Source organism: Podospora bellae-mahoneyi, chromosome 5, assembly GCF_035222275.1.
Source record: "Podospora bellae-mahoneyi strain CBS 112042 chromosome 5, whole genome shotgun sequence".
Taxonomy (NCBI): Eukaryota; Fungi; Ascomycota; class Sordariomycetes; order Sordariales; family Podosporaceae; genus Podospora; species Podospora bellae-mahoneyi.
In genome coordinates this window covers 2,150,921-2,171,806 of record NC_085884.1, presented here as the reverse complement: position 1 = coordinate 2,171,806, position 20,886 = coordinate 2,150,921, and the positions used below count along the sequence as shown (strand labels likewise).

General features: G+C 51.4%; 8 protein-coding genes across 8 annotated transcripts; 4 read left to right on the top strand and 4 right to left on the bottom strand.

Moving 5' to 3' along the window:
* Positions 1 to 90: 90 nt before the first annotated feature.
* On the top strand, positions 91 to 2,473 carry QC761_506090 (uncharacterized protein). The gene is made up of 2 exons (XM_062879828.1): positions 91 to 1,163; positions 1,218 to 2,473. Exons 1-2 carry the CDS (start codon positions 673 to 675, stop codon positions 1,948 to 1,950), a joined length of 1,224 nt encoding a protein of 407 aa, XP_062731002.1. The 5' UTR covers positions 91 to 672; the 3' UTR covers positions 1,951 to 2,473.
* Positions 2,474 to 2,591: 118 nt separating this feature from the next.
* On the top strand, positions 2,592 to 4,299 carry CHO1 (CDP-diacylglycerol-serine O-phosphatidyltransferase). The gene is made up of 3 exons (XM_062879827.1): positions 2,592 to 3,008; positions 3,098 to 3,414; positions 3,483 to 4,299. The coding sequence occupies exons 1-3, from the start codon at positions 2,927 to 2,929 to the stop codon at positions 3,849 to 3,851; spliced, it is 768 nt and encodes a 255-aa protein (XP_062731001.1). The 5' UTR covers positions 2,592 to 2,926; the 3' UTR covers positions 3,852 to 4,299.
* On the bottom strand, positions 4,152 to 7,472 carry THS1 (threonyl-tRNA synthetase). The gene is made up of 4 exons (XM_062872833.1): positions 4,971 to 7,472; positions 4,853 to 4,912; positions 4,386 to 4,792; positions 4,152 to 4,299 (listed from the first exon to the last, which is right to left on the bottom strand). The coding sequence occupies exons 1-3, from the start codon at positions 7,045 to 7,047 to the stop codon at positions 4,581 to 4,583; spliced, it is 2,349 nt and encodes a 782-aa protein (XP_062731000.1). The 5' UTR covers positions 7,048 to 7,472; the 3' UTR covers positions 4,152 to 4,299; positions 4,386 to 4,580.
* On the top strand, positions 7,295 to 10,102 carry QC761_506060 (uncharacterized protein). Its single transcript, XM_062879826.1, has 3 exons — positions 7,295 to 8,325; positions 8,376 to 9,520; positions 9,592 to 10,102. The coding sequence occupies exons 1-3, from the start codon at positions 7,753 to 7,755 to the stop codon at positions 9,761 to 9,763; spliced, it is 1,890 nt and encodes a 629-aa protein (XP_062730999.1). The 5' UTR covers positions 7,295 to 7,752; the 3' UTR covers positions 9,764 to 10,102.
* Positions 10,103 to 10,163: 61 nt separating this feature from the next.
* On the bottom strand, positions 10,164 to 13,507 carry QC761_506050 (uncharacterized protein). Its single transcript, XM_062879825.1, has 4 exons — positions 13,460 to 13,507; positions 11,764 to 13,393; positions 11,597 to 11,710; positions 10,164 to 11,543 (listed from the first exon to the last, which is right to left on the bottom strand). Exons 2-4 carry the CDS (start codon positions 12,664 to 12,666, stop codon positions 10,800 to 10,802), a joined length of 1,761 nt encoding a protein of 586 aa, XP_062730998.1. The 5' UTR covers positions 12,667 to 13,393; positions 13,460 to 13,507; the 3' UTR covers positions 10,164 to 10,799.
* Positions 13,508 to 15,240: 1,733 nt separating this feature from the next.
* Positions 15,241 to 16,311, bottom strand: QC761_506040 (uncharacterized protein; the record flags this gene model as incomplete). Its single annotated transcript, XM_062879824.1, has 1 exon — positions 15,241 to 16,311. One exon carries the CDS (start codon positions 16,309 to 16,311, stop codon positions 15,241 to 15,243), a length of 1,071 nt encoding a protein of 356 aa, XP_062730997.1.
* A 627-nt stretch (positions 16,312 to 16,938) lies between these two features.
* On the top strand, positions 16,939 to 19,681 carry QC761_506030 (uncharacterized protein). Its single transcript, XM_062879823.1, has 5 exons — positions 16,939 to 17,551; positions 17,613 to 17,966; positions 18,031 to 18,809; positions 18,871 to 19,101; positions 19,154 to 19,681. Exons 1-5 carry the CDS (start codon positions 17,464 to 17,466, stop codon positions 19,253 to 19,255), a joined length of 1,554 nt encoding a protein of 517 aa, XP_062730996.1. The 5' UTR covers positions 16,939 to 17,463; the 3' UTR covers positions 19,256 to 19,681.
* On the bottom strand, positions 19,560 to 20,633 carry EFM5_2 (Protein-lysine N-methyltransferase efm5; the record flags this gene model as incomplete). Its single annotated transcript, XM_062879822.1, has 5 exons — positions 19,560 to 19,979; positions 20,028 to 20,145; positions 20,206 to 20,322; positions 20,383 to 20,554; positions 20,605 to 20,633. 5 exons carry the CDS (start codon positions 20,631 to 20,633, stop codon positions 19,684 to 19,686), a joined length of 732 nt encoding a protein of 243 aa, XP_062730995.1. The 3' UTR covers positions 19,560 to 19,683.
* Between the last annotated feature and the right edge of the window lie 253 nt (positions 20,634 to 20,886).

The following is a 20,886-nucleotide window of genomic DNA, read 5'->3' as shown; positions in this document are numbered from 1 at the left end:
TCCATCTGGGCCGCGCTGGCAGGGTCCAACGACAGCCGATGCTGATTGGTTTAAGTTCAAGCTAAGGTCTCCACTCTTGACTTTCATCACAACTTCCAGAGCTTGATATTTCTCAACTCCATACCCTGCCCTGGTTGATCTAGGAACCCAACAAGATGCTCTGCAGACCAATATTACTGTGAGCCTGAAATTAATTTTCATCGGCAACTTCCACAGCCCGCTCAAGGTATATTTCTTCTCCTCATGAAACGGACGGTAGTCCATCCGTCCACCTCCTACCACCAACCGTCTGTTTGAATATCCAAGATACTCAAAGACACCCACCTCATGCACCGGATTAAGACATATTTTGATTGTTATTTTTGATGAGTGTATTGTCAAAACCAAGCGTCCAAGGTAATGGATAACTTGGATGGGTAGCAAAGCGCAACGGGCCGTCACCAGCACCTGCCAAACATCCAAAGTTCAGCCACGGCATCTCATGGCTCTGGTAACTTCCCAGAAAACTGACCTACCCGTGCCTCCTATTCCAGGCAGACCAAGGCACCAACCCCATACTGCTGTCAGTCAGTCAGCTTGCGCCAACTATCATCAACCTCTTCCTTCGTTTCAGCAGCGTTGATCGGTATTCTTTCTCTCTTTCCCCAACGCAACACGGCATATCAATCCAGCATGGGTCCGAGAAAACCACCGAACAAGCATCCGTTTTATGCACCAGAGGACTCCTCCTCTCTAAAACACGTCACCAACGCAGAGGATATTAGGGATTTCGCTCCTCGTCGCTCGGGTCGCGCGACTAAGAAGCCCAGCCATCCTGGTGATATCGAACAAGAGCAGGCACCTGCGAAGACTAGAAAGCGGAAGGCAAATAACCCAGCACTTGATAAGCCGGAGCCTGAGGCAGAGCAGGATGAGGGGCAGCAATCTGGGCCCGACTCTGATCCTGACAGTGAACCTGAGCCCGAACTGCCCGAGCACGTGACGAAAGACATCATCGCGGCGTCGCTCGAACCATGGAAGGAAAACGAATTGGAAGAGTGGGATGGTTGGGCAGAGGTGGTGTCGGATCCCAAGCTCTTCACCGACATCTTAAGAAAGCTGGGTGTTGAGGACGCAGAGATAAGAGAACCGCTGGACCTCGAGACGCTCGCTGCCACTTTTGAGTATGATTCTCAACTCCTGCGGATGGTTCACCTTGCTAACAGCTCCTCCAAAAGGTCTCCGGTTTATGGGTTGGTATTCCTTCAAAGTTACATAAGTATGCGGCAGGTTTGGCTCCCGCATCAGCCCGACGACAAATCAGATTTGTGGTTCTCCAGGCAGACGGCTACGAATGCGTGCGGTACCATTGCCCTCCTGAACATTGTCATGAACGCCAAAGATCTTGCTCTCGGGGAAAAGCTTAGCGAGTTCAAGGAGCAGTCCAAGGACTTGAGCCCCCCGTTCCGAGGCAACAAGGTCGCCACCAGCACCTTTATACGAGCTGCCCACAATATGCACAACAGCCGCCTTGACCTTCTAAATGCTGTGCTGGAGCTTGAACAAGACGCCATGCGGAACAAGCGGGCCCGGGCGGCCAAGAGGGCAAGGGGAAAGGCAGCATCTGCTAATAGAAGACGCAGTAGTGGTGCTTCTAGTGCAGCCTATCATTTTGTTGCTTTTGTGCCCATCGGTAACGGCATCTGGCTTTTTGATGGCTTGGACACGGAACCGGGATACATCTGCGACATTGAGAATCCCGACAACTGGTTAATAGACATTCAGTGGACTCTGGAAGAGTACATGAGAGGGCGGGAAACCGAGTGCAACCTCATGGCCCTCTGCGGGAACACCCAAACCGACAGCGAAAATAGGGCTGCCAGCCGCCAAAACGATTTCGGACTGGCCATTCACGAGTGGATAAAAAGGTTGAGCGAGTCTGGTGCCCTTGACGAGCTCGTCGAGAATTAGTTGATCTTGCAGGAAGCGGAGAGATACCCGGAAAATGTGGAATATGAGGATGGGGAGTATGAAGATGACGAGTGCTGTGAATTCGAAGACGGTTATCGTTGGGATGATGATGATAATGGAGAAAATAATACAAGCAAGAAGAGGGCCAGGTCGCCGGGACTTGACGACGAAGAAATACGGCGGAAAAGGCGGAGATGGTTGGCCGACTTGACCGGAGACTTGAGGCCGCTTCTGTATCAACTTTGGCAACACCTGAATATGGATACGACGTTCGTTACCCTGGATCAGTTCAGGCCTGGGACGCAGGGAGAGATTGAGCTTCCATCTTTCCTTCTCAAGAATCCGACTGTGACTGATTGGTTTGATATTTTGCAGAACAAGAAAAAGAATAAGAAAAAAAAGTAACTGTCTTGATAGCGAGAATTTATATAGACATAAATAATGCAAATGGAAAAAAAGGGAAAAAAAAAGTCCACGGCGTGTGTGCCAGCAGAATGTGAATAGTTTCCATGACGTATTATGCAATACACTTAGCCCAGCAGAAAAGTGACTGCATCCCGTCCTGGGCGCATAAAATCCAGACCTTCTGGCAGATGCTAGACCGTATGTGGCAGGCGGTCAAGCGCACCGTTCACGGTTCAGACCATTCAGGCGGAAAGTCCCCACTGTCTGTGTCAAAACCAACTCCCGTTCAAGCGTCCGCCTGCGCCGTTCCTGCTTGTTGCCTGTGAGAGAGAGAGCCAACAAAACAACCTACCTCCGACCCGCCGACCCTGACGCCATTCCCTTGATCCAGTACACACACTGCGCTGCGCAATCCATCGTGGCCTTGTTTGTATTGCGCTTTTGTTTGGAGCAGCAGCACACCTTCATCACAGACATACTACATACCAACCTCTCTCTTTTTACGATACCTACCCTGCTCTCCTCCCACAGAACCAAAGCCGGCAGCGCATACATTCAAACCAACACCATCATGTCAAAGAGAACAAGCGTCGCGGCCTCCGGGTCTGCCGCCTCCTGCAGCAACGATGCCTCCGTCTCCAAGTCGCCAGCGCGTATGTTCATTCTCCCCTCCCCCGCTATTTCCCGAGCTTTTCTGTCCCAAACCACCACCCAGTGAAACTAACGCCCCACCCACCAACAGTAAAAGACAACAAGCAAGACCTCCTCCTCTCGTCCGATGTAGGCCACTTCTCCCTCGTTCGCGCCCTCCACCTGGCCGACCTCATCACCGAGCTCAACGGCCTCTGCGGCATCCTCTCCGTCTTTTCCTCTCTGCGGTACTGCATCGCCACGGGTCCCCTCGCCTCGGCGCTGAACACGGAAGCCCACTCGACGCTCTACTGGGCGCTGGGGTTCCTGCCTCTGGGGTTGTTCTTTGACTTTTTCGACGGTAAAGTTGCGCGGTGGAGGAAAAAGAGCAGCATGATGGGGCAGGAGCTGGATTCGCTTGCCGATCTTGTATGTCTTCCCCCCATCTCCCAGCAGCCCACCTTTCTCTTTTACTGACAAGCTTTGTGTCTTGCAAGATCTCGTTCGGCGTAGCCCCAGCCTCAGCCGCCTTCGCCATGGGCCTCCGCACACCAGTCGACCACCTCCTCCTCGGCTTCTTTGTCTTGTGCGGCCTGACGAGACTGGCCCGGTTCAACGTCACTGCCGCCGCCATCCCAAAGGACGCCACAGGAAAGGCAAAGTACTTTGAGGGAACCCCCATCCCTACAACGTTGGCTACCGACGCGGTGATGGCGTATTGGATCTCCAAAGGCTGGATTCACGAGGCGTTGCCTCTGGGCACTTTGTTCACGGGCACCCTCCTAGAGTTTCACCCGGTGGCGCTCATGTTTGCTGTTCATGGGTGTTTGATGTGCAGCAAGACGATTCATATCCCTAAGCCTTAGGTTTTGTATGGAAAAGGGTTTTTTGAGGGGCAAAATAGGAACTGGGATTATTAGTTGGGGAAAGAAAAATGATAAAAAAGGGGGTGGTTTTTGTTAAAAGATACCTGACGACACACGCAACACACACTGGACGCATGAGGCTATGCATGATTGCACACTCAACTTTTATGTAACAAACCTCTGAGTCCTCTTTTTCTTTTTTTCTTATGATGGAGGGAGAGAGATTGGGGAACAAAATGGGAAGGGGGAAAAGGGATACCAATTCAACATGATGAAGTAGTACGATTAGTTTTTGTTTTTTGGCTTTTTGTTGCGGCTTTTGCGTTGTATATTGGATTATCTTGTAGAGTGCCTTGCTTCAGCTTTTGAATGATACCTTTTTTTTCTTTTTTGGACAGCTCTCTTTAGTCCGTTGTCAAGCCGACCAACTTCCAGGGAGTATTGCGAGCTACCCCTGAATTCTTAGTAAACATGCTTGGCTTGCATCATAACCAATATCTCGAGTTGGTTTGTTTGTCGAAAGGGTTTTTTTACCTCGTATTTCTGCTACAAACACCACACCACCACCAACACCAACACCAACACCAGTGCTCCCCCAAACCCCTGCTTTAAGCAATACCAAAAAACCACTAAAAGCTACAGATTCATGGTATACCGGCAGGCAAGAAACAGGTTCGATGGAATGACTTCTACTTTTTCTACCCTGATTTTTTCATTTCATTCATTCATCTAAGCCTTGACCTCCTCCTCCTTCCTCGCCTCGGCCACATGAGGAAAGGGGTTGTACATGCCCCTGTCAGACTTGAGCTGCCTGAGCTTCTGAATGGCCTCGTCCAAGTCAAAAGGCACATCTCTCGCCTGGGTGGAGGTGTCGTCGCGATAGCGGATGTTGACCTTGCGGTTGCGCATCTCGTCGTCGCCGACCACGAAGACGAAGTTGTCTAAAAGACCAGGTTAGTTTCTCTTCGAGAATTAAATGCGCTTGGATTGTTGTAACTTACATTGGGCGAGCTGGCCGTTGCGAATCTTCTTCTGAAGGGTATTGCCGGAGCTGTCGACATCTTGGAATCACACAATTAGACTTGAAGTCGAAAATAGGGGTGTGAAGGAACAACATACCGGCATAAAACTTCTCGTTCTTCAGCAGGGCAGCGACCTCCTTAGCGTAATCCAAGAAGCCCATGCCAACGGGGATAACGATAACCTGGCGAGGCGACATCCAGAATGGCCACTTGCCGGCAAAGTGCTCAGCCAAAATGGCAGTGAAGCGCTCGATACTGCCAGCCATGGCACGGTGGATCATGACAGGACGGGCACAGCCAGGAGAAAGAGCCTTCTTGATGAGAAGAGGCTTCTTCTTCTCCTTGCCGTCCTTGTCCTTCTCGGCCTCGGCCTCAGGAGCAGGAGGAGCAGGCTCCTCAACAGCAGCCTTGGTCTCACCCTTTTGCACAGCCTCGCCAGTCTGGTACTCGAGGGAGAAGTTCTGGGGCTGCTGGAAGTCAAGCTGGATGGTGGCGCACTGCCACGGTCTGTTGAGGCAGTCCAGCACAGCGATATCAATCTTGGGGCCGTAGAAGGCACCATCACCAGGGTTGAGCTCCCAAGAGACACCACCATCCTTGTCAGAGGCAGCAAACTCGTCAAGAGCCTCCTTAAGACGAGACTCGGCGCGGTCCCATGTCTCGATCTCACCAAGGAACTTTTCTGGGCGAGTAGAAAGCTTGAGCTTGAATGTGAGGCCGAGGATACCGTAGAACTTGCGCATGAAGTCGAAGAGATCGGCAACTTCCTCCTTGATCTGGTCCTCGCGGCAGAAGATGTGGGCATCATCCTGCTGGAATCTTCTCACTCTGGTGAGACCGCTGAGCGCACCGCTGGCTTCGTTACGGTGGAGGACACCGAAATCGGCAAGGCGGAGGGGAAGTTCCTTGTGACTGCGCTCTCTGTGACGGAACATCATGGCGTGGGCCGGGCAGTTCATGGGCTTGAGACCGAACTGCTCCTTGTCCACGTCAAGAAGGAACATGTCCTCCTTGTAATGCGCCAAGTGGCCAGATTGCTCCCAAAGAGACACATTAAACATATTGGGAGTCATGACCTCGTCGTAGCCACGGGCCCAGTACTCCTCCTTGATGTAATCCATAATCGCATTGTGGATGCGCATACCGTGGGGCAGCCACATGGCCGAACCGGGCGAGCACTCCTCAAAATAGAACAACTCTTGCTGCTTGCCAATCAAGCGGTGGTCGCGCTTAGCGGCCTCCTCCAAAAACTTCTTATGGGCAGCCATTTGCTTCTTGTCGGGGAAAGATACACCGTAAATTCTCTGAAGGGAGTCGTTGTTCGCATCACCGAGGAAGTAAGAAGACGAGTTCTTCATGATGGCAAAAGCCTCGATTCTGCCAGTGTCGGGGACGTGGGGGCCTCTGCACAAATCGATCAAGGGGCCGTTCCTGTAAACTGTGGTCTTGGTGCCATCCTCAATCTTGTCCTTGATGATGTGCTGCTTGTACTTGTTGTAGGCAAACATCTTGAGCAGGTCCTCCTTGCTCATCTCGAGTCTCTGGAAAGGCTGCTTCTCCTTGACCACCTTGCTGACAATGCTCTCAAGTGGCGCCCAGTCTGTGGACTGAACAGCGGCACCATCTGGCAGAGCCATTTCGTAGTAGAAACCATTGTCCACTGGGGGACCAATGCACAGCGAGCAACCGAACCTCCGCTCGCAGGCCTCGCCAAGAATATGTGCGCTGGAATGCCAGAAGACAAACTTGCCCTGGTCGTCGTTGAAGTCCAGAAGCTCAAGCTTGCAGCTCTTCTCGAGGGGACGCTCGAGATCCCACAATGTCTCGCCATCAATTCTCGCAACAACAGTGCGCTTGAAGAGGCTGTTGGAGATGCCCTTGGCAATTTCGGCGGGGGTGGTCTCGTACGATTTGCCGACCTTGATGGTGCCATCTGGCATTGTGATTGTGATGTCCTCGCGAGGTCTACTGGCAATTTCTTCCTGCTGTTCCTTGTACAGGCGGTCGAACAGGTCGATACGCTCCTGGATGAAGGATGGAGGGGGGTTCATCTCGAGGGGGCCGGCGCTGGCATCGGCGGCAGGGGCTGCCTTCTTCTCCTTCTTGGCCTTCTTCTCATCGCCGCCGATTGTGGCCTTCTTGAGGGCTTCGGTAACCTTTTCAACCTTCTCCATGGTGACGATTCTCCGAGATTGTCGATGTGGACGGGGTGTGTTTGGTGTTGGCCTGTAGGTGGCTTTGGAAAGGGATTCGGTCGAGGGCGATGGTAGTGGCCTAAATGGGAATATTTGCGTCCCCTGAAACCGAAATAAGGGACCTGTCAGCCAATCCGTGAGTCACGGTCCGGGAGCAACTTCAGACGAGAACAAGGGACGGGGAAGCAGAACGGCGTGGTGGTGGGCGGTGGCGGAGGGGCTCCAGTAAATTTAACTGCTACCCCGCGGTCGATAGGGGATCCCGGCCAAGGATTGCCGGCTGGGACGTTTTTGGTGGGCGGGGCTCCATGTCTTGCAGCTGCGCAACAGACCTGAGGGGCCCAACAACGTTGAGGAATAAGGAGCTCGGGCCACCCAACCGCTGCGCTATCGAGAAATTAATTACTACTGATAAGCATTTCTACATGAGGCTGGTCCGGCGATGACGCGCTTTGCGCCTGCGCAAGTCCCGAGAGCTAGCAAAGTAAGGTTTGCCAATGGCAAATGACTTCAAACTCTTCCAGAGCATCCCCGTCTTTGAGACTCCCGTGTATGAGCGGCCGCCACTGGTATAAAGCGCTCCCCGGTTGAATCATCGCGCGCCGCTGCTCCCTCTCGAGCTCCCTCCGACCATCCGAACCACATAGGAGAATTCCGCCAGATCGCCCTCGAAACTACACTGCGATGGCTCAACTCTCCGACTTCCCCGATGAGATCATCCGTCACGTCCTTCACTTTGTGTCTGCTGAAGACAACCTCCGCATCTTCCAGCTAGCATCACGACGCCTACATAATATCGCGAACGAGCCCCTGCTGTGGCGAACTTATTGTCTGCGTTGTTTCCACTTTTGGGATGCGAGACACAACCTCGAGAAGAAGCTCAAAGCCAGAGCCTCTTCGGTTGGCTGGAAGGACTTGTGGCTGAAGAGGCGGAGAACAAACTTTCGGGTGGAACGATGGCTGGATGGTATCGTGAGGACCACCAGAGGTCAGGCCAGGAGGGTAGCAGCCATCTGTGAGCTTGGCCTAGATGTCAAGGACTACTTGCTGGATCAGCGCTACATTGATGACTCGGACGAGTATGTGTTGGCGAAGAAGTACTGGGCGCAAGCCACCTTGGACAGTCTTCATAGGGGACTAGCAGTGGAGGTATGGTTCAGTTACCAAGGGCGTCTCAACAGCAGGGAACATCTCGATGCTGCGCTGGGGGCTTTTGACATGTTTGTCTTGCACGACCAGGATCATGATCTTAACTACGTAAGTTGTTCCTATAGCTCTACTAGGCTTATAGCTAATAGCTTCCACAGATCGCCCGGACGCTTGATCAGTACGCCATCCAATACATCACGGAGCATCCACATTCCAAAAGGTTCAACACGAGAGACAAAGCCATTAACCTGATGCGCTGGCTTCGACTCAAGAATTACATTGGCGCCGAGTTCCCCATCAGCGAGTATCGCAATCTGCAGTACTGCCTTATTGGACACGTCCTATCCGAAAGGGAGCACGCGTCGCTCCCCCTGGTTGCGGCTGCCATCTTCGTTTGCGTGGCCCAACGGTTGGGAATAAATGCCGCCTGTCTCAACTTCCCAGGTCATGCCTATGTCAGCGTCGAGCCGCCCGCCGGCGAAGACCTGGACGGCGAGCTTGTGTGGAGCAACAAGCGACCGACAGCTTTGCACCGCATGTACATCGATCCCTTCACCTCAGATCACGAGGTGCCCATCGAACACCTTCGCGCCAAGTTAGTTGAACATGGCTGGGAAAGCGACGACGACTCTGCCAGTTTCCAGCCGTCGCCCGTGCCCATCATCGTCCAGCGAATGGCAAAAAACCTCAAGGCCTCATGGGCTGAGGTGTACACGCTTCCCGAAAACGACCCCAAGATCATCTCTACCGGCCGCCTCCGTACCGGTGTTCCTCTTCGCAACCTCAACACAGCCAAATACGCCGCCATGTGGGCTGACCTCATGACCAAGGATCCAGCCACATTTCGGTGGAGTGACTCCCTGTCCAGGCTCCTGGCAGAATGTTCACAACACTGGTCAGAAGATTTATGGATCCTCGAGAAGTATCTCTCGCCCGTGTACGAAGCGTACGACTCATTCCTCAAACGCCAGCCTATGGCCATGGATGACCGCGTCGGGTGGCAGCACGTACCGGATATCATCCGAATGATGAACAATCTCGACAACCGGGGGTCAACAGCGTGTCATAGAAGGTACACAGAGGACATTCAGCGGTCGGTGCACTACAAGATTGGACAGGTTTTTAGGCACAAGAGGTACGGGTATGTGGGCGTTATCAACGGGTGGAGAAGCAAGAATATGATGCTGCCGGATCCGCATACGGTCTCGCATGAGGATGCAAGGGTGGAAGGTGGAAGATTTGATATGTATTCCGAGATGGGGTATGGCCGGCGGCCGACTGACAAGATTTTTTATACTTGCGTGTAAGTTGCCTCCCCTTGCGCAACGCCATGCTCCCGGTTTTTTTTGAGAGTGTGTGACTGATTCGTTGTAGGAGACCGGCGTATTGTCGCCTCAGAATTGCGCAGGAGAATGTGGAGATTATCACGGATCCGGCTGAAATTCCAGAGGAGCTTTTTATCGCGGCGGGTAGGTTCTTTAAACGGTTTGATCGGGAGAGTTGTCGGTTTGTTTCCAACATTAAGGAGTACTACCCTGATGATTGATGTCTGATTTGTGTTTGTTTTTGTGCTTTCTTTCTTTTTAACATGTTGGGAAGGGCTCGGTGGACTGAGCAGGAATGTTTTTTTCGGCGGGGAGGGGGGGAAAGGGAAAGGGTGGTGTATACCCAGGGAAACGGGAACTGGTTAGGAAAGCACACGGGGGGTAGGAAGGGTATAGTTATGATTGGAAAAAGTCACTCCGATTCGTTATTTGTTCTGTTTTATTCTTTTGATATCCTGTATTATTTTACGCGGAGATTGCTGTGGCATCGGGCATTGGCAGGTAGTTGTATATCCTTTTCTGGTATCAGCGTTTGAAATAGAAGGTTTAATTTGGTGGGAAACCACACAGGATGTGCGAGTGAGGTGCAAGTCAAGATGCATGTCAAGGTGAGTGTTGTGACGTACAACACTTTGGAGAGTAGTAGCCTGATTGCCTCCCTCAAGTGTGTTTATTTCTTTTGGTCCAACTCATTGTAAAACCCCACATAGCCATATCGCAACTTTACCCCTTTACCCCTCGAGCACATCAGACATTCACAAACCACCACTCACAAAGCCCCTTCGTCATCTGATTTCAGTATAGACAGAGGTGAACCAACCCCCTTGTTCAATCCCCATTTATACCTAAAACAACCCAACTCCATTAAGCAATAGTCATTACTTCCTCCCCTTGCCCCTTCTTTCCCAATCAAAATCATGTACTCCTGTATCATAGCCATATTCTTCATCCATCCAGCACTCCTGTATCCATGTATTCCCCTCATTCCCCAAACGAATTCCAACTATCGTATGTATGTATGTAAAGGGTATCAACTGTGAACGAGTGTACAAAAATCAAGAGAGCGTGTGATGCAACATAAAAATCTCCAAAAAGGTGGTATAAAACGGGGTATCTCTGGAAGCGACGTGAAGGAATTTCCGAAACCGAACTTCCTCCAACTTTTCTTTTCTTCCACACATGGTCATCGTCATTTTCCATCGTCGTGGTTGAGCCTTCTCCTTTATCTCCATGAGAAGATCAGCAGGCAGAGACCGTTCACGGAAACGCCTTTCCAGTCAACCTACCCGCCGCCTCCCGTTTCTCCGCCCACCCCTTCAACGCCACCAGCAAAATTACCCACGCCATCATCAACGCAACGAAGCCCATGGAAACCGTGTACATGAACATCGGGTTGAGCTGATAGTGGATCATGCCGTCGACCGTGTCACTGGAACTAGCCATGAACATGAAACCGCCAGCGGTAAGACCAAAAGCCGTCAACAACTCCGTTGGTGGCCTCGAGGGGTAAATCGTCTTGGGCGGCTTGAGGTACATAACAACATAACTCAAGCCGCGGGAAAGCGACGCAGCAGTGATGAGATCGCCCCATTGCTTGTGGACCATGGTCGAGATCATGCTCTCTTGTGTGTGAGAGCTCATCATCAGGCCCGTGAGAATGATCACAAGAGCCGGTATGGGGTTGAGAGAAAAGGCGTATGTCTCTGGCTCGCGGAGTTGGTCCCTGTCTATGTGATCTTCCTGGGCGGTTTCAACAACATGAAAGTTCAAAAGATTGCGAATGCGTATCGACTCGATGAGCATACCGCAGAGACCGCCGCCAATGAACAAGACCGTAATAGAGACGTGTTCCAAATCTTGAGAGGACCACTCACCACCCCAATTGCCGAGATGCTCGAGGAAGACGTTAGTCGATCCATAAAAGAAGATGAGGGCACTTTCGACGAATTCGGCAGAAGGACACCATTTCTGGCCCGCCTTTTTCGGACGGACATTCCAAGCCTAAACATGGTTAGAATAGGGGTAACAGACTTGAAAAAAGCAAGAGGTCTTACCCATCCAAGATCGCCAAAACTGCCAGCCCAACGAGCGAGCGTCCACCATCCCAACCAGACAAAAACACCCCCTTTGATCCAATGTGCCAGACCACTAAAGATCCCGTTGCCCTCCTATCATCATGGTTAGCATCTATTCTCTATCACCAGAAGACTTTCAAACTCACAAAGAATCGGGCATAGGTGATAACCCCTGTGCAGAGTGAAATGAAGCTAAGGAGAAGAATCGTCCGATCAACAAAGTTATAGGCAAACATGAGGATTTTCCAGAAGCGATCCGAGATCTTGCCAGCCACCTTTGCCACCATCGAGAGAGCCTTGCCAGTCTTTTTCAACGATGGCACGTTGTGCTCGAGATCTTCGTCCTCAAAACCGTCGTCATATTGGTACTCTTTGTGAGCGAGATGTGAAGGGATAGTGAGAGAGGTTGGAGGTGACGAGATAGAGTGACTGCGGAGAGTTTCCGAGCCGAGCTCTGTGCCCTGTCCGCTGTCATGGGAAAACCGACGGTAGAGACCAGGAAATCCTGATTCGTGGGCTTGAATGGCCTCAGTCGACACGGGGATGAAACCCTGGCGTTCCCCCACGCTGCCCAGCTCTCCCCTCTTCATCATGCCGGCCACGCGTGCCAAAAGTCCAATGGCCACCTGGGATACGGCAGCGATGGTGACGATCCATCCGATCTTGTGGTGGGCATTATTTGGGTAGAGATCCGGCGTGCTGGCGTTGTAGACGATACCCAACAGCATGCCACTCGTGTTTAAAGCGAGGAAGCTGAACTGCGCATAGAGGGTGTATCTTGAGCGAGCAAGGGATAGCATAACAGCTGCGGGCAGTACAAACATCCAACCCAGAACCATCAAGACAATATGTCCGTAGATAGCCGCTTTGTGGTCCGGATGGGCGAAATATGTCAGTGGGTATTGATCCTCTGGGAGAGGCTTGTCGGCTTCTGTCATCTCCATGCCGCCATGCCCCCCATGTGCGAGGGCTCCTCGGGCGAGGCTGGGGATTACCCAGCCCGCAAGGGCTGGCATGAGGATACCAGGTGATCTCAAATGTGCCATCATCTGGACTCTCCTAGCTTATACATAACACGCTGTTTTCGAGGTCCCCAGGAGGTGATGCTGGCTAATGGATGCTGGTCAATGGTACGTGGTCGTTGAATATAATATCGTGTAGGCGGATGTTGTTGTAATAGCGAATACTGATTCAAGGGCTGAAGATGGCATAAAAGTGCCGTTATCGTCATATAAATGGAATCAAGTTCGACCCCCTGAATCCAGAACCAAGGTACCGGATCAGATGAAGGACAAAGACTGGTGTGGTTTGATTTGGGGAACAGACCGTTCCGGAACTAGAGGGTGTGGGCAGGGTGTGGCCTGAGAGACCTTATAAAGGAAGCTCCAAACATTGCAAGCTTCATGTAGAGGTAGAAAGGACCCATCATAGCTCTTTCCCTGATCCGGTATACAAGGACATGGTGATTTGTAATTCCAACCTCTTTCTTGGGGCCAAAGATGGGCAACTGTTCTCCTCGATTCTATTCGTGCTCGGTCTTTGCAGCGAAGCGGCTTCCATATGTCACTTCCACGGCTTGTACTCATCAACTCCGGTACATCCGAGCCTTCTCGTGCCTTTCTGGGGCTGGGCGTCGTGGAAGGTTGTCGATGAAGGGTCCACAGTGACGCTGCACTGTGTGGGGAGTAATTTTCAACAGACGCCCCCGACCATGTCACCGCATCATGAACGCTATCCAATCAGGTGGCAGGCCCTCGTGCGATTCTTTGAGTCAGCCTTGGGGGAAGGGAGATGGTGTTAGTCTTGGGTGTCACAGCTGTGGCATGTGGTCGGTTCTGATACCTAACTTGGTGGCTTTTCACTTGGCTACAGATACGAAAGAGCGCGAATATTTCTTTTCATTTGTCCAGGGTTTGATGACGGTACAATATGTTGCCGATATCTCCCTAGCTCGTTGGTCGTAAGACCGGAGTTAATACTCAGCTTACAAGGCTGATGAATCAGTTTTCAAGCGGGGCCTTAACCGTTGGCACTTGGCGGTTCACCTCACCCAACCCACAGCTTACACCACAGTGTAAATTCTTTCACCAGACAGATATCATATAAGTTGCGCAACTTCTTTTCGTCCAGCGGAAAGTTATATGAGGCTGTACTCAATGAAAAGTTTACAGGCCACAGGTATTACCAAAGGCCATATAGGGACAAACCGGGACGCTCTTCACCCTCCATGAAGCCCTTGAACCCCTCCATCGCCAACCATCGGCTTACTCCACATTTGTCCATCCAGGATCTGCCCCACATGATGAGAAACAGAAACTGACAACGCCAACTCCCACTCACGTTTTTTTTGCGCCCGATACCACCCTCGGGGCCGCTCTACCGAGTCTCGGCGCATAAAAGCCGTGACGGCATCATCCAGATCGACGATCTGCTCAAGGAGACCACGATATCAGTTCGCGGGCTCGGACTCGAGACAAGAGCCCGACCAACTGTCCCTCCCTGGTGGCTGGCCTTTTGATACGCAAACAGAACAGAGGCTATCCCCCAGAAAGTTGCCCCTTTTCATGGGATGGGAAATGCAAGACCAGATCAGCAAAGAGAACTATCATATCGAGCTATCAATTCAGCTCATTTCTACCCAACGACATGATTGGAAATCCGTCAAAACTCTGTGGTGGTGCTGTCTCGATCTTTTGCAGAATGCAGGGTTCCGGATGACTCGACGGGGAATATCCCGGCGGCAGCGTCTTTCACTTCTTTCTTGCGCTATCCGTCATCGTCGACCTCGACTGCTATAAACTCTGATTCGTCCACCAGAAAAATCATTCACACCGTTCCCGGCGTCGGCAGCCAGAGATACCGACAGAAGGATTTGTGCAGCTCTTAATGCGATCTGAATACGCCGGACTATCGCAGAACCAACAGGATCAAGCAACCACATGCGAACATCACTGTTTGTTGGTAGTCCTCATGTCAGCACTTGTCCAGCCACCGTACATGTTGGGCTACCAGGCAACTGTGGAGAAATTTGAGCGATAACTGGCCCAAAAAATGACCAAAAACTCGCAAATTTTGACCTCCTGATGACTTGCACTAACACTGAAGACCGCGGACTCCGAACTTCCCGAGTGCCAAATCGAAATCGCATTTATACAAACACAACCCAAGCAAACTTGGCGAGGTACTCTTTTGTACCATGTAGATGTTCGTACTGTGTGATCATTCTAGCCTCTGCTGCTGAACATCTCTACATAGATGTCTTGGTGTACCATCAAGATGTGCATGAAGAACATGAGAATTCGAGCGAGGCAAAACGCCAGGCGCTACCTAAGAGTATCCGATAGTCGTTGAGACGTTGGATCTTCAGCAAATCTCTTACAACAGTAACCCACCCACTGCTGTAATAATGATATCCTCCACAGTCTTCACCCCCAGAAAGGAAACATGCTAGAACGCTACAAGGTTGAATCCAACACCACACTCTTTCCCAAGCGCCAAGCCATCACCTTCACCATCATGACCTCATCACTTCATTAACCTCCCTCTCTCGCACTTTCCTTTCACACCCGACATAACGGTTCCCAAAACCATGGAACCCACCCACCCGGCTCACCCGGCCTCACTCACAGCGCAGATCCCCGGCCCGAGCCCGTTACCCCCTGCCGTCCCACCAACACCCACCTATCCTCCTCACCACCACCCCTCTCTTCCAACACCCTCACCCTCCCCTCCCGCTCAAGCTTCTTCAAAATCTGCACCAATCCCCCAGCAGCCGGTACGTGAAGTGCCTCAGGAACATCCTTATAAATCACCCTCACCAACCCCATCAATGTCCACCCCTCCTCACTCCCCTCCTGCCCCCCCGCAACAGCGACATCAGGGTAGACTCTCAGTTGCTGGACCACCTGATCCTCTCTCTGCTGCCTGTGCCGGATATATTCCTCAATCTTTTCCCTGCCCTGGTCAATAACCGGCCCATGACCCGGGTAAGCCTTCCCATCAACCAAACTCTTCATTTTTGCCAGAGAGGTGAGATAAGCAGAAAGGTCTTCAAACACAGCGGTCCCGTGGCCGAGGACATTATCCCCGGTAAAAAGACCGGGCTGTTCTTGCTGAGATGAAGAGGGGGGAAAGTATTGTAGCACCATGTGATCTTCTGTATGGCCTGGGGTGTGAACCGCTTTTAACCTCGCCCCTCCTCCTCCCTCCTCCACTTCAAACTCTTGCCCGTCGGAAATGTCCAAAAAGGGTATGTTGGTCGGGTTGTGGTAGTCTGGCCTGTGCTTGTAGATTTTGATGCTGGGGAAGGCGGAGAGGAGGTCGGGAATGCCGCCTACGTGGTCCTGGTGCCAGTGGGTGATGATGCATTTTGATATTGTGGCGCCTGAGGAGGAGGAGAGACAGGATTTGAGGGCGGTGATCCAGGTTGGTTTTCCCTCGCCGGTGTCGATTAGGATTCTGTTTGGGCCGGTGCCGACGAGGTAGGTGTTGGTGCCTTGGAGGGTGAATTTGGAGGGGTTGCCGGCTAGGATGCGGGTTATGGAGGGGGCTAGGGGGGTTACTTCTGGGAGGGGGGGTAGTTGTGCCATTTTGAAGAGGGGATTTGGTTCGGGGATGTGGGTTTTGTCGTGATGGTGGTGAAGGTGGTGAAGGTTGTGAGATTGACGGCGGAGGAATAGGGGGAGGAGGCGCATTACCAAAACACCAAAACCAGATTTTGGGTCTTGAGGTAGTATGAGCTTGATGGTGGGATTTATAAGTGGGATAACGACGCGGGGTTAGGGGATCAAGCAAGGCGGCTGCGGGGTAAAGTGGTCTCGGTGATCAATGTCCGGGTTTTGGGTAGACGCAAAGTAAGTAACAGTTACCCGGGCATGGGGACGGACATGTGAGGTGCTTTTTGCAGGGCTTTGTTCGAGTCTCACTCAGCTGCCGGGAGTGGTGATACCTTGAATAAATTTGGGATGGAGGAATTTGATTCTGATACCAGATGAGATGACGAACAACACTGAACGTTATAGTTGACTTTATGTTGTTATGTGTCTCGTCAGCTCATTCAGGCTTGGTGATGACATACTAACACTGTTATATTCACCTATATACACTCGAAAACATATGCATGGGAAGATGAGTTCCAGAAGCAAGAGAAGAGCTCAGCTGTGCCGAGGCTGATGTTGATGCTGTCTTGGCGGCATGTCGCCATCCAGTGACATCCCACCTTAGCGCCGGAAAGCTGAAGGGGTCCATAGCGTATCGATAAGCCTTGCGGGCGGATAGCGATAAGCAATTTCCAGCCAGCCGTGTGGCCGTTGGACGCCTGCCTTGCCGTGGAAGCAACTGAGATCGCTGAATCGACACAATCCCAGCAGCCAACATCTTTTGTTTACTTTCGTGGCTTAAAGCTTTCTTGGAACCCTTGACCCGGTCGAATTGCACCGGAACAAAGAGTGAAAGCCGATATTTTGACTCTGAATTCCTGTGGAAGCCATTGAGCTTTGATCGCCGCGCGCCACGGTCAATAAGACCATTTTCAGCCCCGGTCGACAAGTTCGACTTACACGGCCAAGCACCCTGAAAGCTATCCCAACTTCGAGACGTGACCCCTCTGGACCAACCCTTGCCGACAAGTTTTCTTGGGTACTTTGAGGCAGGAAAAGTCATCAAAAGATTCAACGCGGAAACTGAAAAAATCTGTAACTCCAACAGCCGCACGATAACCGTGACTGGCGCATCTTGATCTCGCCAGTGTCCCCTCCCCCCCTATTCAATCGCGGGGTTCCCTCGACCGAGCCAGTCACACCAGCTTGGAAGTGTATCGCTTCGTATAGACTCCACGACAATTCAAGATGTCATCCGCGAGGCCCGCCACACCGGCGTCGCCCAAGAACTACAAAGTCAAAGCAGCCCAGCAAGGCCAGCCCATGTACGGTTGCGGTAGGTCCTTCCGGTCCCCTGTGTTATTGCATGATGTTTGCTAACATCTGGGTCTCGATAGAACACCTACAGAAGCTCTTCAACCAAGATCAAGTGACGACAAACACATCGATCCATCATTACAAGATGATTCTCCGTACAATATTCGACCAGACCCCGGTCGTCTCCCAGACGGTGAAAGTGGTGGACACTCAGCAAGTTGTCACCACTCTCACACCGACCTATCTTTGTCTTCAGTGCCCATCAACGGTTACTGAGGAAGACCGAATAAAACATGGAAACAAGAAGTCGCACCGTTTTTATGTCGACTCGAGAAGCGCCGCTCTTTACTGCCAAATGTGCGACGACATGGTCTACGACCCAACCTTTGAAGAGCTTCGGTTGAAGAAACTCGGCACAAGCACATTCTCCAACAGTATGCCCTCTCTTTTCTGTCTGTCTATCAGTCTAGCTATAACTAATCTTTATCTTTATTGCAGCACGGAAACGCAAGCAAGACGAGCTCTTCTCGCCCGATCCTGTCAAAGATAGCCCCGCCTACATCTCCCAAAACACCACGACAGCAACCTGTAAAGCCAACGGTCTCCGAGGCATCTACAACGCAGGTGCCACCTGCTACCAAAACGTCGTTCTCCAGTCGTTCCTTCACAACCCCATCCTCCGAAACTACTACCTGAGCGACGGCCACTCGGGCTGCGACACCCCCCACTGCCTTTCCTGCGCCATGGATGATATGTTTCAAGACTTTTACGCCGTGGAAAACACCAATGGCTATACGGCGGCCAATATCCTCAGTGGATTCTGGATCTCGGAGCGGAAAGCCTTTGAAAATCTTGTCACGACCAAGGAGCAAGACGCGCACGAGTTTTTCCAGTTCTTGGCCGAGGAGCTGCACGAGAGGAACGGTGACGGGAAGAAACCAGAGATTGGGAGTGAGCACAGCTGTAACTGCATCATCCACCAGACTTTTTATGGTAAACTGCAAACGCAGACAACGTGCCAGAATTGTCAGGGAGTGACGAACCAAGTACAAAGCTTTTTGGACTTGAGTCTGCCGCTGGAGAATCTGACGCAGAAAAAGGGAGGGAAGAAGCTGCTGGGGGGCAAGGGGACGATGACACTGCAAGAGTGCTTGGATGAGGAGTACGTCAAGCTTGATAAGTGCGAGTATAGGTGTAATGGATGTAATTCGACGCAGCAGGCGAGGAGACAGACGAGTATCAAGCGGTTGCCGAATGTGCTGTCGATTCAGCTGAAGGTACGTTTCCCTCCTTCCTTTTTTGGCGAGCAAGTGACAGTGGCCACTGACACTTGAATAGAGATTCGAGTACAAGCAAGGCCGTCATGAGCGAGCAGCCAAGATCGACACCCCGGTTCAGTTCCCGCTGCAGTTGAATATGCTGCCTTATACGACTGTTGGCCGGTCTGGGGACACAAGAGATAGCTACGAGCTGGCGAGGCAGTGCACGTATGATTTGTTGAGTGTGGTGGTGCACGTGGGGGAGATTGATACGGGGCATTATGTGTCGTATTGTCGGGTTGGTGATCAGGTATGTCCCTTCTTTTCACTTTGGAAGATGGCAATGCTAACAAGACTGAAAGTGGTTCGCTTTCAACGACCACAAGGTGGAAGTTGCCCAGAAGTCGGACGTGCTCAACGCAAAAGCCTACCTCTTGTTTTATATTGTCAGGTCGTTGACGTAGGAACCTTGCTGGGTTTCTTAGGCAGAGCTGGTTGGACTGTCTCCATATCGTCCAACGGAACGGGGCCGGACCTTTTGAGCCACCGAGTTGAGGTGATAGTTGGTTTTTTTTTGTTAGCTGGCTATTCTTGATCTTGTTGTTCTTCCGCGAAAGCGAAAGAGGCCAGCGAAAATGGATTGTTGTGGTTTTATTTGGTTTTATGGATGGATGTACGGGGATCTCTTCCAATGAAGAAAGGAGCGGCATTTGTAAATACCACTTCTTGTACTGTATAAAAAGCATTCATTGATATGAAATACTGGTTGGGAAAGGGGTAATAGATTTGGTGTGGCTCATTGAGCGCACTTTTGAAGGACCATTACCAGACATGCGGAAAGGTTGTCTGTCATGAAGTCATGCTACCTATATCTACAAAGTAGGTAGGGAATTTACTTTTCCTCCCTCCACTTCCACCCCAAACTCTCAAAATTAGCATAGCAGTAAAACTCGTTACTTAGCCCCCTGGCATGCACAGGGTCGTAGTCTGTGGTTCTAAGACCGACGGACTTGTAGAGCCGGGTGACGAGGGGTTCCATCCTCTCGCCGGTGCAGACGATGAGCTTTTTGTCGTCAGCGGCGGTGGGCTTGAAAAGCCAGTTGACGGTGATGGCGGCTTTGGTTTGGCAGTCTTCGGAGAGAAAGGGGGGGTCGCAGATGATGCGGTCGCAGGAGGATTTTAGGTGCGCTAAGGGGTGTTAGTTAGGGAAAAAGGGGGAGGGGAAGGGGAAAGTACCAGGGAGTTTAGTCGGCTGGGCGAAATCGTAAAAGGAAAACTCGGGAAAGACGGCGAAGCGGTTGTCATGTTCGAGGAGGATGAGCTTTGGTTTGGGCTCTTCTGGGCTGGCAGCATTCTAATTTACCTTTTGTTAGTGATCTTGCAAGAAAGGAGAGACGGAATAGAGAGAGCATACCAAGATATTCTTCAAAGCCACAAAAACACTAGGAGCAGAAACGACACCAATCGTCATGTCTGGTGTTGCATTGAGCAGGAGCTGTTTGGCGAGGAAGTTTGCTGTTTCGTCCGAGTACTGTTTTCTCACAATGTTAACATTTATTTGTGACCATCAATGAGAGGAAGCTATGCTGACCCAAAACTGAGACTCGTTCCAGTCCTCCCCAAATGCCTCCATCGACAGCTTCTGCTGCTGCAAATCATGCTGCTCTTCGGCTTTGGCCTGAAGCTTGGCGAACTGCTCCTGCCGGGCATCGCGCTCGGCGTAGAACTCCTTCAGTGCATCGAGGGCGGAGGAGGAGAGAACACTGTGATAGTATTAGTTTCACATTCAACTGTTTCTCACAAATAGACTCACATCTCATCATCACTATCTTGGCCGGCCATTTTCGGGTGATTTTTGGTTGTGAAGTGTTAGTGAAGCAAAAAGGTGTGACTGGATGGGCTTGTTCGGTTGAAAGTGAAAGTCTGCAGCAAAAATTTGGACCCATCTGTGGAAATCTTGCATTTTTTGGCAAGTCCAGAGCCCAGTTTTGAGGGTTGCAACAGCCTCTTTCAACTGCAACTACTTGGCATCAAAATTGAACAACAACGACGGTTCTCTTCTTCGTCTTGTCTTTTGAACCCACACAACCCAAGG